General features: G+C 34.2%; 1 protein-coding gene across 1 annotated transcript in view; it reads left to right on the top strand.

The window, feature by feature from the left end:
* SPATA1 (spermatogenesis associated 1) overlaps positions 1–19,764 on the top strand; it is a 53,321-nt gene that overhangs the window by 27,403 nt on the left and 6,154 nt on the right. The window contains exons 8-14 of the mRNA XM_046019947.1: positions 6,670–6,790; positions 7,534–7,594; positions 12,724–12,835; positions 13,691–13,816; positions 16,573–16,751; positions 18,798–18,896; positions 19,668–19,755. Coding sequence (XP_045875903.1) covers positions 6,670–6,790; positions 7,534–7,594; positions 12,724–12,835; positions 13,691–13,816; positions 16,573–16,751; positions 18,798–18,896; positions 19,668–19,755 — 786 coding nt within the window. The remainder of the gene's footprint in view (positions 1–6,669; positions 6,791–7,533; positions 7,595–12,723; positions 12,836–13,690; positions 13,817–16,572; positions 16,752–18,797; positions 18,897–19,667; positions 19,756–19,764) is intronic.

Here is a 19,764-nt window from a genome sequence, read left to right as displayed (position 1 = left end):
TCTAGAGAGTATACCTAGCCATTGGCATTGTTTGTACATATTCCACTTTACTAAATAATGTCCATATGTTTTCCAAGGTAATTGTACCCAGCAGCAATGTCTGAAAGTTCTATTGAACTGTAACTTGCCATTCTATCAGATATTTTGTTTCCTGTTTCTCTGCTGTACATTTTGGATAATTTCTGTGGATTTTTCTCCCAAATCTTACTGAATTGATTCTCTATTTAGTTGTATCATATCTGCTATTAAATCCTTACACTGAGTTTTTAATTCCCAATGTTTTATTTTTCTTTTCTAATGGGTTTCTTTGGTTGAACATGTTTTTATATGTTCAATGGCCATTTGGATTTGCCTTCATTCAAATATTTTGCTCATTTTCTGTCTTTTAAATATTGATTCATTTTATATACATATGTATTTTTCCACCGTGTGTGTGTGTGTGTGTGTGTGTGTGTGTGTGTGTGCATGTATGTATTTAATTCATTCTAGATTTTAGTTTGCGGCTTGTCTTTTATCTTTGTGATTTTTTGATGAAAGGAATTCTTAAATTCTTGAAGTTACAAGGATTGTGTTGATGTCTTCAGCTTTTTATCAGTTTTGCTTTATGTATATTGAAGCTATTTTTAAATGCATGCACATTTAGGATCATTAAGTCTTCTTGATGAATTGATCCCAATGTGATTGTGTAATGTTTCTCTTTTTTCTGATAATAGTCTTTATTTTAAAGTTTACTCAGTTGATATTAATAGAGTCACTCAAGTTTTCTTTTTATTTGTGTTTGCATGGGTATAGCTTTCTTCATTCTTTTATCTATTACTGAATATCTAAAGTGGATTCCTTGTAGACAGCATATATTTAGATCTTACTTTTAAGTCCAGTTTGATAAACTGTGCCTTTTACTATGGGTATTTAGACCATTTACATTCAGTGTAATTATTGATACAGTTGGTTTTAAACCTAGCATCTTGCTCTTTGTTTTCTATTTGTCTTGTGACTTGTGTCTTCCTAGTTTTTCCATTTTCTTGCCTTTTCTGGATTGAGAAGTTTTTTATGATTAACTTTTATCTCCACTATTTGCTCACTGTATCTCCACTATTTTCTTACTATTTCTCATTTTAGAAAATTGTTAGTGGTTGCTGTAGGGTAGAAGTAAGCAAATACCTATATTTATACTTAATTTTTTTTTAATTTTAAGTAATCTCTACACCCAGTGTGGAGCTCAGTCTCACAACCGCAAGATCAAGAGTTGCATGTTCCACTGACTGAGCCAGCCAAATACCACTATTTTATTTTATTTTACTTTATTTTATTTTAATTCATACCCATGGCTAGCTTTTTTAATAAATATTGTTGGAACACAGCCATACCCATTCATTTACATATTTTCAATGACTGTTTTTACACTATAATGACAGACTTGAGTAGTTATGATAAAGACCAAAATGGTCCATGAGCCTGAAATATTTAGTATCTGGCCCTTTAAGAAAAGATTTGCTCTAAGGTATACATTATATACACTTTTAATTTGAAGTCTACTTTCAAATTATGTACAACTTCATATATAAAAACCATACAACAATATTACTATTTCCTCCCTCAGTTCCTTTGTGCTGTTGTTGTCATATATTTTACTTCTGTGTGTAACTCCACAATACATTGTTACCATTTTTAATTTACACTGTTAGTCAACTTTTAAAGAAATAAAAAGTAAGGAGAAAAATGACTTTTTATATTTAAGAGAGAGTTTTTTCTCCCCACCCAGTGATAATAAACCTAATCTTTGTATCAGTGCAGGATTCTGGGCTCGAGATGATTCTTACAGCTTTGGCTCCTACTCTTCCTTTAGGCCTTGCCTCTAACTGGGGATGAGAGGGTTTTCTATCACCTCCTCAAAGACTTTCCAAAGCTAATATTGTTGGAAGGAGAGTCACCTACTTGCTGATGGCTTTTTCCTCTATTCCTCCATGAGAGGCAATAGATCTTTGCATGGGTTCTGAGATGGGTGAGTTTCCTGTTCCTCCCCCCAGTAGCTTAGTCTTTACTTTGTATGAAAGGATAGTGTTGAGAAGGATGCAGTTTCATACCTATGTGCCACTGATGGCTCTTTCAGTTTATCTGCTCTACCCCCAGTCTTTCTTGTGAGTATGATACAGGCACATGGGAAGGAGCTTGCTATTAAGTATTGACGTCCTTTGTGTCTGAGGATCCCAGAGATTCCATACTATCCTGGTAGCCTACATTGGCCTTTAGAATTCCTTAAAATTTTAACTATTTTCTTATTTCTTTTAATAGTAGTTACCCCTTCTTCCTGTGCTCTGCCATAGAGGAAATAATTTTCCCCTAGAAGGGAACTGGAATTCAACTCCTTGCAAATATAATTCTCTAATGAATTCAAGAAAAGTTATTATTTTATAGGTTATATACATTTTTCTCCTTGTTCAAGTCAGAGCACTGTTTCATCTTTCTGTAATTCTAACCAGAAATGGAACTGCAGTTCTTAAATTTTAATATAATCAACTTTATTGGCATTTTCATTTATGGGTAGTGTTATTTATATCTTTTTTTAAAAATCCCTTTTCTACCCTGAGATGTATTATCTTTCAAACATTTTGTGTTTGCTTTTCCAATTTAGTTTGTTAATCTATCAGGAATTAATTTTTACGTGTGATGTGAGATAAAGTTCCTTAATTTTTTTTTCCATATGTACTCTTCCCATTTGATTGTTGTGCAGTTTCTCAAAAATACCAAATTACTCTTTTGTGGTGCTTGAGAATGCAAAATATCTGAGGTCTAGCATTATATTATCAAATATACTAGGAAGACAGTACATAGTATGTTTTACAAGTCCTTTAATAAAGGAGCAAAGAGTAATGCTTTACCCATTTTCATATCAAAATGGGTATTCCCTTCCATTAGATATCTTCTGTTCCTTCCCATGGGTCTGTGCTACACACCTCTACATTTCTGTGTCTCAACTTTAATGTGTTTAATACTTTATTATTGCCTCCAAACAAGTATGTTTTCTTGACTTCTTTGGTTTCATTATTCTTCTAGTTGTTTAGACTTTGGTTTCATTATTCTTCTAGTTGTTCAAACTTTGAAATATTCCTCACTGTAGAATAATAGATTCTTAGAGTAAAGGAAACTTGAAAACCATTTTGTAGCCTCCTTGCTGCTTATAATCTTCTTTCCAGTCTATTCTCCAGAATGTAGTCAGCATCATTATTCTTGTTACAGGCTGGATTATATATCTCCCTGCTTCAAAACCTTTGAAAGACTCACTGATTACTACTTAAAGCCCAAGTTCTTTAAGATGACATAGGGAGTGCTTTGCACTCTGACTTCAAACCCAGGTTTGCAAACCCAGGGCTGCAAATGTTTGGCCATGCAGATTGTTCACTGCCTAATGCCTGAAGGCTTCCTTCATGTAGATGATGATATGAATGGAGCTTTCAGGATTTGCCTAATGTGGTAATTGGTTCTGTAACTTTTAGCTATTATTACTACTACTACTACTATTACTCCTCCTCCTCCTCCTACTACTACTACTATAGTTTGGGGATAAAAGGGGAGGAAGAAATACCATGAAGTACAACTGAAGGGGGGTAGGGATTGCAAGAGCCTTGGTTCCAAAACTAAGGAATTTTTAGGCAATGAGAAAGCCATCTGAGCTTTTGTTTGTTTCAAGTTTTTATTTAAATTCTGGTTAGTAATAGTAGTTATTTCTAATACTAGTATAATATTAATAGTGTAATATTAGTAATATTACACTAATAATGTTGTATTAGTGTAATATTGTAATATTAGTGTAATATTAGTCTCAGGAGTAGAATTTAGTGATTCATCATCAAAAGGGTCTGCCTTTAATACCCATCACCATTTAACCCATCTGCCCACCCACTTCCCCTCCAGCAATCCTCATATTATTCTCTATATTTAAGAGTCTGTTTTATGGTTTCTTTGCCTTCCCTCCTACCCCCCACGATTATCATCAATTTCATTTCTTGAATTGCACATATGGTATTTTTCATTCTCTGACTTATTTCACCTAGCCTAATACACTCTACCTCCATCCACATTGTTGCAAATGGCAAGATTTCATTCTTTTTTGATGGCTGAGTAATATTCCATTATATATCTATATCTATATATAGAGAGAGATATAGATATATCTATATCTATATCCCCACACCACAACTTCTTTATCCACTCATAAGTTGATGGACATTTGGGCTCTTCCCATAGTTTGGCTACTGTTAATAATGCTGCTGTAAACATCAGGATGCATGTGTCCCTTCAAATCAGTATTTTTGTACCCTTTAGGTAAATTCCTAGTAGCATACAATTGCTGGATTGTAGGGTAGTTCTGTTTTTAATGTTTTGAGGAACCTCTACTGTTTTCCAGAGTGGCTGCACTAGCTTGCATTCCCACCAAAAGTGTAAGAGGGTTCCTCTTTCTTCACATCCTTGCTAACATCTCTTTCCTGTGTCATTGATTTTAGCCATTCTGACAGGTGTGAGGGGGTTTCTCATTGTAGTTTTGATTTGTATTTCCCAGATGATCAGTGATGCTGAGCATATTTTCATGTGTGTGTTGGCCATCTGTATGTCTTTGGAAAAGTGTCTATTCATGTCTTCTGCCAATTTCTCAACTGGATTATTTGTTTTACAGGTTTTGAGTTTAGTAAGTTCTTTATAGATTTTAGATACTAACCCTTTATCAGATACAGCATTTGCAGGATCTTCTATTCCAAAGGTTGCCTTTAAATTTTATTGATTGTTGCCTTCGCTGTGTGGAAGCTTTTTATCTTGATGAAGTCCTGAGAGTTCATTTTTGTTTTTGCTTCCCTTTCCTTCACAGACATCTCTAGTAAGAAGTCACTCTGGCCAATGTCAAAGAGGTTGTTGCCTATGTTCTTCTCTAGGATTTTGATGTTTTCCTGTCTCACATCGAGGCCTTTCATCCATTTTGAATTTATTTTTGTGTGTGGTGTAAGAAAGTGTCCAGTTTCATTCTTCTTCATATGACTGTCCAATTTTCCCAAAACCATTTGTTGAAGAGACGGTCTTTTTTTCCATTGGCTATTCTTTCCTGCTTTGTTTTAACGGGAGTAACATTTCAGTTCTGGAAAAACAACTTAGGTTACATTATGGGCAATAGACCGAGGTAATAAGACCTAAACTATAAAATGCAGTAGGGAATAGAAATCAGAACTTGAAATCAAGAAACTCCTGAGGATTGGGTACTGTGCTGCATGTTTTACATGTACTTTGCCATTTTAGGAATAAATAAGGAGACTTGGGTTAGAGAAATAACACCTGCTGTGACAGTGCCAGGACTTAATCTCCTGTGTGTCTGACTAAAGGCCATGATTTATTTATAACACTGTGCTAGAGTCATACTGAACTTTTCACTGTTGTCAAAAATGCTGCATATATTGGTACACCGTATCTTCCAAATGCCATTTTCTTTGCAGAAATTATTCTTACTCTCTTCTTTGTCAGGCAAACATCTCACAGTTCAAAACATAGTCTCACAGTTATCACTTCCTTTTCTCTGAATTTGTAACATTTTATGCATATATTACTATACCGCTCAAAGCACTATTATGATTTTTTCAAAAGTGAATAGACCTTTCTTTATGTTTTTAAATTGCATAGGTATTGAATGGTGCAGTCATCATGCTCTATACTATTACTAGGAATGAGATCCATGTGCCATATCCCTATCACAATTACTCAAAATCTGAATTTTGCATTGTTATTTCTTTCTTTGGTGGGGTGGGGAGCTGGTAATTTACTCTTAGCTTTAAAACAGCTGATATATCTGGATTTTGTTCATTTTGCATTGAATATATCCTTTAGAAAATCCCTGTTCTAAAAAGATTTTCAAATGTGCATTTGAAATGTACATTTCAAAGGGAATGTAGCAGCTAGACTAAACAAATCTGTATGGGTTGCAAAATTTTGTGGCAACCATTATAAATGATTTTTCAATTATTAACATGACCATTAATTTTTTTCTAAATTAAAAAATTTGATTTTTCCAAGGGAAAAATATCTGTATTAACGCTTCCAGGTTCATGGATCTTTTGTTCATAAAGATCATATAGAGAACATTAATGTTAACATTTTAAAGTCATTGCATAGTTTTCCTATATGGGGAAATTTTGTTAAAATGAAGGGAGATTTTATAACTAGAAATGTATGTGAAATAACAAATGACATTATATGCTCTGTATTTATACCAGCATTTTCCAGAGAAGTTTCCTCAATACAATTTCAAAAGATGCTTTTGGCAAAAACTTTCTGAAGACAATTAAGTCTGAGTAAATCCCAACTTATCCCCATCTTGCAGATTCACATTGTACATAAAAACAGAAATCCTGCAGGTGTGTGTGTGTAGCAGGGGCAGGGTTGTATTCTTGGTAGGGTTCCTTAATTTGTTTTTTCCCAAACTGAATTGACCAAAGAATTCTTCACATAAACTGTTTCATGAAATTCACTTTGGAAATTGTTGCCTTATATCATGAATAGTAGAGTTCATGGAGATTCTGAAACATGGGACAAGATTATAGTATGTACATATATATATATATACATATTTGTATGAAATTACATTTTACTATTTTCTTAATATTATGAACTTTATTTGCCATGGATGAACAGCAGCATCAGCTGAGGGGAAAGCCTCTCCAAAAGAAAACCAGACTGGAAAAAATCAAATTGGGAATTCTGAAGTTCCAGGATCATTGGAATCGAATAGTGATTATTTTAGTAACAAAAAAAGGTAATTACTACAGATGTTGATTCTACGTGTCATAGTCTAAACTATAAGAAAGAGATATCCAGAGTACTGTTACAAGGACTTCTAATCAGAACAAACATATGAGTGAAATTAGTAATATCTTAATAAAAATGACCTTCCATCTAATCTCTACTGTTATATATGAACAATATAATCAATAATAATCCAATATAATCAATAATTTATAACTTAAATTTATTTCCATTGTGATTATTTTATCGGGGCAGTTAATGACAGAAAAATTTACCTTTATTTGACTTTCTTAGAATTAATTTTTCTGCCTCACTTAGATTCTAGGTTATGGGTAAACTAACCAGCATGCTTGAGTTTCATATGGACTAATTTCATTCAGAATTATAGTATTTAGAAAACAGTTTTGCATATAGTATTTTGAAATTAAGATAAGGGATTTTATAAACAATCATTCACAAAAGAACTATAAATAAAATGTTTCCAAAATTTTTAATTATTTTACTTTGCTATACACAGTACAATGTGATTTGAATTTAGCTGTAATAAATATAATTTTCTTACTCATACTAAACATAGTTTGTGTTGATCATTAATGAGTTTGAAAGATAATATGCTAGTGGTCTCAGGCTTTTTAAGGTTTTAATGTTACATTTGTGTTTACAGAATATCAAATAAGATATGTAAAATGCAAAAAACTAATATTCATGGAATCGTTTTTTAACATGACTTTCAAATCTGTCATTCCCTTTAAGTCCATTTCTTTGGAAAAATGAAGATGATGGAGTTAATATCATTAGAATAGAGGACAATCAGGTATGATTTTAAAGTTTTTGTTTAAATGCAATACTGCAACAATATTTATACTACAAAACTGCAGCGTAAAATGTTTAAGGTTAGAGGAAGGGAGATAAGCCTCAAGAAAGTTCAGGAGTCAACCATTACAGTGAAATTTTTGGCTGTTCCATGGTATGGGTTTTAGAGCCTTTTAGAGTGAAAGCGAGGTTTGTCTATCTTGCCCTAGTTTTCACTGAGAATCAGTCGTTTGATGGACCTCTTTGGAATTTGGAGAAAGATTTGCCACATTTGGATGTGCTGCTTCAGTTTTGGGTTTTTGTTTGTTTGGGTTTTTTTTTTTAAATCAAGTAATCTAAAAAACTGCCAACTTTGGGCCCAAAGCAAGAGAAGGTTCAGAAGGTGATCTGAGAGACACTGCAAGTTGCCACTTGTGTTTTAAAGGCCAGGTCATACAGTGCTGCCTGATGTGTAGTAGATTGGAATGCCGAATGGAGTCTGAGACAAGCCCTGGTAAGGGTATCACAGCTCAGAGCCCTTGGGTTTTAGAGCAAGTAAATGTTTTGTTGTTTCTGGATATTAATAAAACATGCTATCTTCATGCTTTAAAATTTTTGATAGTCTAGTGCTTGCTTAATGCTATCCATGGTTTGAATTTTAATTTCCCAGATTTTCCGTAGAGTTGATCATGTTTTAATATTTTTATGGACTCCATTTTGGTAACTTTTTGAAAGTACCTTTTCAAGTGTTTCTTTTGAGTTGCTTGCTCTATGTTTCTGATTAGTATGGTTTTTTTAAAATACTCTGGAGGTATTTCTTTGATGCTTATGCTGTGCTGCAAGTATCCTCCCCTACTCTGTATCTCGTCTATAGGCTGTTTTGCTGAATGCCTTGAGTATTTCATATCCTTATTTTTTTCCCACATTCTCTTGTTAGATCTTAGACTGAGAATAGTATATCAGAATCTCCTTTTATTAGTGTGTTAATTTTTATCCTTACATCTCCTGTGGTTTCTGATTTATTTAGATTTCTCTGTTATTTGGGACAGAGTTCTAATTTGAATACTAGGATCACTTTTGCACTTTTTTGACTCATTTAATGCTTTTTTTTTTTTTTGCCTGAATTCTCCTTTATTGCATATCAAGATACTAACCTGCTTTCTTTTGTATACATTTATTTGGCATACCCTCATCTTCCCTCCCCACTTTTTTCCTAGCCTTTCTGAATTGCTTTATTTTAGGTAAGTCTTTTTTTTAAGGTATTTATTTATTTGAGAGAGAGGGAGAGAGAGCACAGAATGAGAGAGAGCAGAGCGACAGAGAGAAAAGAGAGAGCATGAGCTAAGGCGAGGGGCAAAGGGAGAGGGACAAGCAGATGCCTCACTGAGCAGGGACCCCAATGAAGTGCTTGATCCCAGGACCCTGAGATCATGATCGGAGGCAGAGGAAAATGCTTAACTGACTAAAACAGGTATGTCTTGTATGTACAACCTAGATAGAGTTGGGTTTTACTTTGTGAGACAGTCTGAAAATATTTTTCATTTAGTAGGTGAGTTACGTCTACTTACATTATTGATAGGACTGAGTGTTTGTCTGGAGATTGGTCATTTTATGTTACTATGAGTTACTATGTAGTTTATTTGTACTTTTCCCCCCTCCTCGTTTTTTTAGGAAGGTTGTATTTTTGTTCTAGTGTTTATCTTTACACTAATACCTTGATGGCTAGTATTCTTTGTGTCCTCCTTTTTCCTTTTTAAAAAATGTATGCTTCTGCTTTTGATTTGTTACCTCTAAAATTATTCACTGACTCCTGTTATATTCAGGGCAATCAAAAAAATCTCCTTTCTTCTCTCATGTATTTTTAGTTCTGTTATTTCTACTGTGATAGAATGATATCAGAGAATATCACATTTATATACTATACTTCTAGTCTTATGCCCTCACCTTTTGTTTTAGTCACAGATTATAGTTAAATATATTAAATACTTACTGCAGAAGATTTTTCAATCATCTCTTGGTTGGATTAAGCTCAATTTAAAAAAGCACCTCACTGTAATATTCTCTTCTTCCACATTTAAAAGTTTGAGCAGAGTTAAGTAAACTAGGGCCTGGAGACTGTTTTGTAAGGCCTTGAACCTAAGTGTACTTTCTACATTTTTTAAAAAAGATCTTATTCATTTGACAGACAGAGATCACAAGTAGACAGAGAGGCAGGCAGAGGGGGAGGGAAGCAGGCTCCCTGGTGAGCAGAGAGCCTGACGAGGGGCTTGATCCTAGGACCCTGAGATCATGACAAGAGCTGAAGGCAGAGGATTAACCCACTGAGCCACCCAGGCACCCTGTGTTTCCTACACTTTTAAGGAATTGAAAAAAAAGAAAAATCATGACAGCGACCATATGTAGCCCACAAACCCTAAATTATTTAGTTTCTGGCCCTTTACAAAATGTATTAATCCCTGCTGTAGAATTTTGATACCTGAAGGATAGCTTGATTGGGTATTACATCCTTAGCTAACATCTTTTTTTCTCTCAATTTGTTTGAAATATTGCTCTACTGATGTCTTTTTTTATATGTTACTAATAAGTGTGGTGACTGGTTTTCTTTTCCTTATAAACTAGCTTGTGTAGATTTGTCTGGAAGGCCACAGGATTCCTTTAATGTGTATTAGTTTTACCAGACTGTATCTCAATTGAGAATTCTAGGTCAGGTTTTTCTGTGTACACAGTGGATTCTTGCAGTGTGAAAATCAGGACTTCTTTATATCAGGAATGTTTTCTAAAGTTATAATTTCAGGGGCACCTGGGTGGCTCAGTGGGTTAAGCCTCTGCTTTTGACTCAGGTCATGATTTTAGGGTCCTGGGATGGAGCCCGACATCAGGCTCTCTGCTCAGCAGGGAGCCTGCTTCCCCCTCTTTGCCTGCCTCTCTGTCTACTTGTTATCTCTCTCTCTCTCTCTGTGTCAAATAAATAAGTAAAAACCTTTAAAAAAATAAAATTGTAATTTCAGAAAACAATGCAGATAGCAGATCCATTCTATTGTTTTGTTTCCTTTGTTCTTCTTTACTTTTATATATGTCATTTTCTTTAAATAACATAAAAAAGATATAAATAAAAATAATAAAATATATTTTACTAAAATAGGAAAATAGACATATTTTACTACTTTTTGTGTTTCATATCTTTGCTCCTTTTATTTGTATTCTCCACTATCCTTTTTCTTTTGGCCATATTTTTTTCCTTATTAGATACTTACTAATTTATTCATTTCTGACATAATTTTGTTTTTTGTTTTTTTTTAAGATTTATTTATTTATTTATTTGACAGAGAGAGAGATCACAAGTAGGCAGAGAGGCAGGCAGAGAGAGAGGAGGAAGCAGGCTCCCTGCGGAGCAGAGAGCCCGACCCGGGGCTCCCAGGACCCTGAGATCATGACCTGAGCCGAAGGCAGCGGCTTAATCCACTGAGCCACCCAGGCGCTCCGACATAATTTTGTTTTTCCTTTCATTTCTTTTTTCAGTTCAGCCAGCTTTCATTTCACATCTTCCTGTTGTTTTTTCCTATTTTATTCTGAGTTTTAAAATTCCTGATTTATTGTGTTTGGTATCTGCAAATGCTTGCTTAATTATGTTTAATCTATATTGGAACTATTGTTAAGTCTTTCTCTATTTCATGGCTGTCGATTTTGTTTTGTCTTAGTTCTGTGTTTGAGGGTTTTAAAAAATAAATCTGTATGAATGCTAGATTATTTTGAGATATTGTTTATGTTTAGTTGTGTTGGATTTTTCCTGTAAGTAATAAAAGGTGTTCTTACAGAGGACAGGGAATGCTGTTTGGTGGTTTCTTTTGCTTCTTAGATCAGGAGCTCCCTCTTCTGTTGATATAGTGAAGTGCAGCTATTTATTTTTAAATGGGGTCTTTTGTGTCTATTTTCGTTGAATTTTCTTCTTCTATTTAATTCAGCAGAGCTATCTTGGCCACTTTCTTTTCTCTTACCACTTGACCTTGAAGGAACACCTCTTCCAATTATTTTCCTCTCTCCTAGAAGCTGTCTTCCCATGATTACCACCTCTGGCCCCCTATATTTTATAATCTCTTTCTTTTGGCCTCCTCATCAAGTGCTCTGATTTATAAGATCTTATCCTTACTCTCAGGATTTATTCTATGCACATGGCGTTCTTTCCTTCAAGACTAAATCGTGTTTATTGTGTTATCTTTATATAGCAGTCACTAATGCACAATCCCATCTGCTTGTAGGTGGGCTCCTGAGCACACTCTCCTCGTCTAGGGTGTTTATTTCCCCATGTATATGTAAAGTAAAGTATGTGTAAATTAAAGGAGTCTGTGTCCTCCTTATGCTGTGGACATAAATTATAGGTAATTTTATTTGCTTTCCTTTTATAGTAATTGGGAAGATATATGGAAAGATTGTAATTTAGGTGGTTGCCATTATTTTATTAGAATCTGAGCTTAACATTAAAAACTAGAAAAAGAACAATAAAACAAAGGAGGAGTAAGGGCTTAATCAAGATAGGAGAAACTAAGAAGTTACAGAAATGAAAAACCTAGCAGAAAGAACTGAAAACAACTCAAGATCTATGACGTGCTAGTGGGAGAAACATCAGCATTGGTAAGGCTTAAGGTACTTTATCATAAAAGGGTGGTAACACAAGTTAGGAAAGGTGAAGGTGATACAAACACAAATACAGAGCAGATAAAGTATATGAGAAAATATTTTCTAAAATTTGAAAATGTAATACATTTCCTAATTTTCAAAGTAGAATATAAATGATCAAAGTTGACCCAATTAAAAAAAAATCAGTAGTCATCTTAGAAAAATTTTTAAGTTATGAAAAGCAAGAAATCTTGGAAGGAAATCATGTTTTTAGGAAGTATTAATGGATTCCTTTTCTTTTTGCTCTTAATTTTAAATGAAGTACCTGTGTATAATGTCCAAGGAATAGTGGAATGGAGAAACTGGCACAAGAGAGAATCTATAGTTATAAATACAGATTTGGGAGTTCGTCACCATATCAGTAAAAAAAAAAAAAAAAAAAATGCATTGCTGTTGTGAATTATCAAATGCTTACAAATAGGTGAAAAGTAATGTGTTATCCTACCTGATCCTACTGATTTTCATGTTTGCTTACAGAAAGATAAAAAAGAGTGTATCACCCTACCAGATCTTACTGATTTTCCTTCAATTCCTTGTCAACCTGCTCTTTCTCCAGGAATAATTGATATATCTTTATTACAGATTGAAAGTAAGTATGTTGACACTGTAAGTACAGATGATTCCGTGAGAGAAAGTTAAATGTTAAAGGAAAGTTATTGCCTACTGGGTAGAGAGATTCGTTTTAGGAAGATAAAGTTCTAGAGATAGGTAGTGGTGATGGTTGCAAAGCATCATGAATGTACATAATGCCATTGAACCATACATTTAAAAGTAGTTAAAACTGTTGCTGTGTATTTTACCACAAAAATGTTATTTTAAAATATGTGAATGATATGTTTTTACTGCATATGTTTAACAATCACTAATGTTACCTGTGCTTTTAAAAATATACATTTTGGGGGGCACCTGGGTGGCTCGGTCTGTTAAGCACCTGACTCATGATTTCAGCTGAGGTCATGATCTCAGGGTTGTGAGAGTGAGCCCCACATTGGGATCTATGCTCAGTGCAGGGTCTGCTTGAGATTTTTCTCTCTTCCTCCCTCTGCTCACACACACACACTCTCTCTTGAAAATTAATGAGATTTTTATATATAAAAATACATCTTTCATGTAAGAACAATAAGTCTAGGTCAAAGATAAATTTACCAAAAGAATTAAACCAAGATGCATAATTACTTTAACTTTACCTAATTTCTACACATATATATATAAATGTAGAAGATACATACTATATTCTTTTCATATCTGAAAATCCCCTCATTGTGTTCCTGTTAGAAACTGAAATGACTCCTCAATATTTTCCATGGTGGCAAATGCTATACTGCAGCAAAAACAAAAACAAAAAAACAAACTTTGGGGTAAAATTTACGCTTGCTATTTTAAGTACTCTTAAGTTTTACACTCCCCGCTTTTAGCTTTTAGACATTGGGTTATTACCTTTTAGGAGAGAAGATTATTGAACAGATGAAACAAGTAAAGGAAGAAAGAAGATATCTGGAAAGAATTAGAGAAGAACTTATAAAAAAAGTTGAAAAGCTATTTGAACAAAGCAAATTGAAGCGATATCATGGTAAAGTTTATTACACCACTTATCATTCTATCTTTTATCATTAACATGCTTTACAGAAAGTTTTTTTAAATTTAAGTTCAAATATTTTTTATAACTGACATTCATTTATTCATTATTGTCTACTGAATTTAGCCACTGTTCTAGGGGCTGAGGAAATAATCAGACACAATTTTGACTCCGCCCTCCAAGAGCTTATAGTCCAGTGAGGAAATGATAATCAGGAAAACAATGATGCATCCTGATGATGCTATGATAAAGGAATTACAGAATTGTACACCTAGAAGTACAGAGGAAGAACACTTAAATTAGATGGGAGAGATCAAGAAAGGCTTCCAGGGAAAGTGTTAAGGATGCTAGAATCTGAAATGTGCCTCCTCTTGGCTATAGGCCTTCAAACATGTTTTTCCCTCTGCCAGCTGCATCTTCTTTTCCTTCTGTCTCCCCTTATCCCAGCCCACCTGGCTTTTTCCTACTAATCATTCAATCTCAGCGTAGGTATCACTTACTCTAGAAGTAATCTCAGGATCTTAGTCTTCCCTACATGGTTAATTTTGTGGTATGTGTCTATCTGCTTTGAGTGAATAAACGAATGAGAAAAATTAGGTAGAAAAGTAGCTTGTTTTCTTGCAACAGAATTAGAACAAGTGTTATTGGGACTGGTAGAAATGGAATAATGAGCCAGAGTGGAGAAAGTATAGGATAATGGTTTGAGAGGTGTTGAAGGATTTGAAACGACTACATTTTGAGTTGTATTTGAGGACTGTATGAATAAAAGTATATATGGAATTAACTGGTTTTAGGATCCTCAATTTACAGCAAGACTATTTGTTTAGTACTATAACTGACTTAAAGTTACAGACAATGTCAGAGATACTTCTGCAGGCTCCACCTCATAATACTAAGTGTTATTCTGGAAATGGTGGCAATGACTCAGCCTTGTTGTTCTGTTCAAAGTGGCTTTATTGGACAAATTTGAGTAGTGGACTAAAAATCACAGGACCAAGATTCTAATACCAGATCAATCTTTTACTTATTTCTCCTCTTCATGCCTCCCTTTTTCTGTTTATAAAATGAGAATGATCATTCACTTTCTATTTCAACAGGAATGTTTCAAAATAGAAGGCATGTATCAGCCATCAAATATTTATTGAGGTTATGGGCCTCAATTCCCTACATTGTTTTAAATATTGAGGGTACACCAGCAAACAAGATAAACAAAGTCCTGCTCCTAAGGAGCTTGCTTCTAATGGGAGGAGACAGAGAGTGAACAAATAAGACAGTATGAGCTACTGACCAGAGTTCAGAAGTCAGTTAAAAGAGCATAGTAAAGGGTGATGGCACAGGAGAGCTGCTTGAGCTAGGGTTTTCAAGGAAGGCATCATCAAGGAAGGTGTCATAAAGATGTGATTAATAAGGAGGCAGGCAGATAAGGAAGTAGGGGGGAAAAAGTCTGAACAGAAGGAACACTAAAGTGTCAAGGTCCAGAGATGGAAACGATCTTGCAGTAGTAAGGACTTGAAATGAGGCCAGTGTGGCTGGAACAAAATACAGAGTAATGTAGAGGAAAATAAAATCAAGAGGTCAGCAAGGAACAGATAGTCCCATTCAAGAAATCTATATTTTATTCTAAGTAAGGTGGGAAGCCATTGGAGGATTTTTAAGCCAGAGGTTTATAGGATTTAAAAAATATTTTTAAAAGATCAGAATGACTGCTATATGGAATAGCCTGTTCTGTTAGTGGGGCAAGAATGGAAGCAGAGAGACCAGTTAGAAACCTAATGTACTTTCAAAAGATGATAGTGGGGGTGCCTGGATGGCTCAGTCCATTAAGCATCTGACTCTTGATTTCAGCTCAGGTCATGACCTCAGAGATTGAGCCCCATGTTGGGCTCTGCGCTCAGCAGGGAGTCTGCTTCAGATTCTCCCTCTCCTTCTGAGCACACATACATATGCACGCTGTCTCTCAAGATAAATCCTAAAAAAAGATGATCGTGGATTAACTAGGGACATAGCTTTGAAGAAGGTAGAATGTGCCAGATGCTGGAAGTATTTTGGCAATAGTATCAATAGAACTTGCTGAAGGATTGGATATAAGGCATGAGGGAAATAAAACTCTTGAATTTTAATCAAATCTCCTTATAGACTTTTTAAATTTGGGTTTTCATTTCTTTGATAATCTTTTAAAAATAAACACATATTTTGATATAATAGCATGCCATTTGTGTTCCTGTTAAGTTTGTATTTAGAATCTCCTTGGTGTCAAAGTGATAGCCTAAACTGGCAGTATTAAATTTCTAATTTTCTCAACTAAGGGGCTCAGATTTAAGAAATTCCTGCCCTATATAAATTTTGGTAATATATTTGGAATAATTTTAAAAAGTGATGAATCAGAATCAGCTTATTTTATAAAACATAAGTCATTTTGGGGGGCTGAAAAAACATTATGCCTTTCTCTGAAAAAAGTGATCAAAATAAATACACACATTTTGCTATAGGTAGTATTTTCAATGAAGATTTTTCAGAAGTGATTACAAATTTAAAGAACTTGGTTTGGTTCCTGTAGTTTATCACTACTGTATTTGTAAGGCAAATCCTTTTATTATCTAATAAACATTTCAATCTTTGCTTTAATTTCCTCAACATAAGAGGGAAGAAGGTTAGGGGAGTAGAAGGGTTTAAATTAACTTTAGGGTCCTTTCCAGATAGAAAAGTTTAATTCTTTAGTCAGACTCACACTATAATCTGTTTTTTTATAGCCTGTGATGGTTGGAAGAAAAAATATTTGGAAACAAAGAAAATCACAGCATCACTAGAGGAGGTTTTAACAAAACTTAGAGAAGATTTGGAACTTTACTATAAAAAACTGCTCATGCAACTTGAAGCCAGGGAGATCAAGATGAGACCAAAGAATCTGGCAAACATCACAGACTCTAAGGTACTTATTACTAAATGTGTTCATATTATGTTAGAGAAGTTCTACTCAAAATACACGGTTTATCATTGTTAGTATTATCATATGTAGGATGCTTTGGGCTACAGATAACAAAACCTTGACTTAACCTGGCTTCAACAATAAGAAAGTTTATGATCACCTGTAATGGGTGCTGAGAAAATACCATCAGCAGCTTAATGATGTCTTAAAAGGGACTAGGTGCTTCCAGTAGTTCTTCCCTGTTATTTTCAGTGTTGGCTTCATTATAAGACTGCTTTTCCTCATGGTACCAGTAAGAGTTCCTAATAGCTAGTAGGACTATATGCCTCCCAAAAAAGAATATATAAAACATTTCCTTTAGCCCGGTGGGGGTTCAACCAGGTTGAACCTGGATTAATAGTAGTTATCAGGGAGTGCTGTGTGCTAATTTAGACTACCTAGGATCTACTTTGGTACCTGGGGATAGAGTCACTTTCTTTGAATCTATGGGAAAGAGATGAATACCTGATGCAATACGGCAAGGGGTCAAAAGTCTGCACTACATTCCTTTTCTTTAGCTGGGGACTAGTTAATAACACCCACAGAATATAAAGGTATTGGTATTCTAAGAAAATTATTGAATTATATTTTGATTTTTTTTCCTGAGATCAGAGACATGAAGTTCACTTTTTAATTGAGTTATTATGTATATAAACAAATAAAGTTGAGGCCATTTATCAATTTTTGTTGGTTGACCATAAAAGATTGTATGTTAATTATGATTAATAGTATGGATTTGACTTTAGACATGATGAAAAGTAAAAGTTGGCTATTTTATTTCTTCCCAGTCTTACTGAGATATAATTGGCATATAACATTAGGATAAACTATTTTTCCTGTGATGAGAGCTTTTAAGGTCTATTCTCTAAGAAACTTTCAAATATACAATACAGTATTGGTTTTGTTTTTTTTAGATTATTTATTTGACAGAGATCACAAGTAGGCAGAGAGGCAGGCAGAGAGAGGGAGGAAGCAGACTCCCTGCTAAGCAGAGAGCCCGATGCAGGGCTCCATCCCAGGATCATGACCTGAGATGACGGCAGAGGCTTTAAACCACTGAGCCACCCAGGCACCCCTACAATATTGTTAACTATAGTTATATATATAGTTATATATATTATATATATTATATATAGTGCTATATATTATATAGCATTATATCCTCAGAACTTCACCCATTTCCCCTTATTCTCTATCAACCCACCCCCGGAATCTGTTTCTATGAGTAAAATTTTACCATTTTAGATAAACCTAATGTAAAACTCAAATATGCTTAAGTAATGGTTTGTTCATTTTAGCAGATATTTTTTATTTTGCATAGCTGATTTTTTTGTCAATTTTTTTCACAATGGCAGCTTAAAATTTTTAAGTTTTTGTGGACCACTATACTTCAAAACTTTTCTAAACAAAAATAACCAGAAAGTCTTCTTATATATAATATAGTATTCCATTATTAAGTATTTTAAAGAAATAATAATCTGATTCAACTAATAAAGTATAATGACAATTTCAAAAGCCTAGTATCTTAAACCTAGTATATTCCTTTTGTAGTAATAGTTCTTGACTTTGTGGTGCTAATTTAATGGCAATTTGTACAGATATCTACTTATTTTTATAAAACATGAATAAAGGTCGTAGAACAGAAGAGAATGTGGTCCTTAAGACATAAGAAATTGGGGCACCTGGGTGGCTCAGTGGGTTAAAGCCTCTGCCTTCGGCTCAGGTCATGATCCCAGAGTCCTGGGATCGAGTCCGCATTGGGCTCTCTGCTCAGCGGGGAGCCTGCTTCCTCCTCTCTCTCTCTCTCTGCCTGCCTCTCTGCCTACTTGTGATCTCTGTCTGTCAAATAAATAAATAAAATCTTTAAAAAGAAAAAGACATAAGAAATTTACTCCAAGCAATGAGTTTATTTTATGCAATAGGCTTTTTTGGAATTATCACTTCATAGTTTACAAGGCAATAAAAATAGATGTTTTACTAAATAAGGGTGTCTTTATGTATTTCACACAGAATTACCTCATCATCCAGATCACTGAAGTACAGCATGCAATTGATCAGCTTAAGAGAAAACTGGATACTGACAAAATGAAACTCATAATAGAAGTTAAGGTAATTTGCATTTCTCCTAATCAGATAACATTTATTTTGAAATAAATTATTTTAGTGTTTTAATTTTGGGCATCAAAATTTAATTTAGTGTAAGAATAGTCAGGATTGTCTTAAAATCATTATCTTAACAACCAAGAGCATGAGTGAGAAAAATGCAAGAATTAAACCCTGTGTAAAAGGTGTAAAGGTTATAACAAGGCCAAAGTAAAATTAGTAGAATTTCACTAAGAATTAAAGGAAAAGGACCTTCTGAATCAGTGTAGAGTGTTAATACTTTAAAAGTAATTTTCGTATATTAAGAGTCATCCGTAAATAACTCTGACAAAGCACTGAACGCCATTTAATTTTTATTTTTTCACCTGTTCTGGGAGTAGTTATCTCATGCTGTGATTATTTTCATATATATATATATATATATGAAAGCTCTAAGTTCACTTCTTTATCAAAAACAGATCTATGACATGAATTATGTTCTAGAATCAGAACTGTCCAATTAGAACTTTCTGCAATGATGGAAATGTTCTGTATCTGCACTAATACAGCAACCAGTAGCCACGTGAGGATATTGAGCACTTGGAAGGGTAGCTTGTTGTGTAACTAAGGAATTGATTATGAAATTTTATGTAATATAAGTAGCTACACTTGGCAGGTAGCTACTGTACTGAATAGTGCAGGTCTAGATTCTTTTCACTAGCAGCATTCAGTTAGGCCTCTCTCAATTTTAGAAGGGTAAGATGAAAGTTCATTTTTGAAAAGTGATTCTTTTTATAGATGAGAAAGCAAGCAGTTTCAGATTTATGCACATTGAAAGCTGAACTGGCACAGAAGAAAATTAACACATCTTTACAATCTCAATTAGGTATGTTAA

This window comes from Meles meles, chromosome 1, assembly GCF_922984935.1.
Source record: "Meles meles chromosome 1, mMelMel3.1 paternal haplotype, whole genome shotgun sequence".
Lineage (NCBI taxonomy): Eukaryota > Metazoa > Chordata > Mammalia > Carnivora > Mustelidae > Meles > Meles meles.
This window is presented reverse-complemented; position numbering and strand designations above follow the sequence as displayed.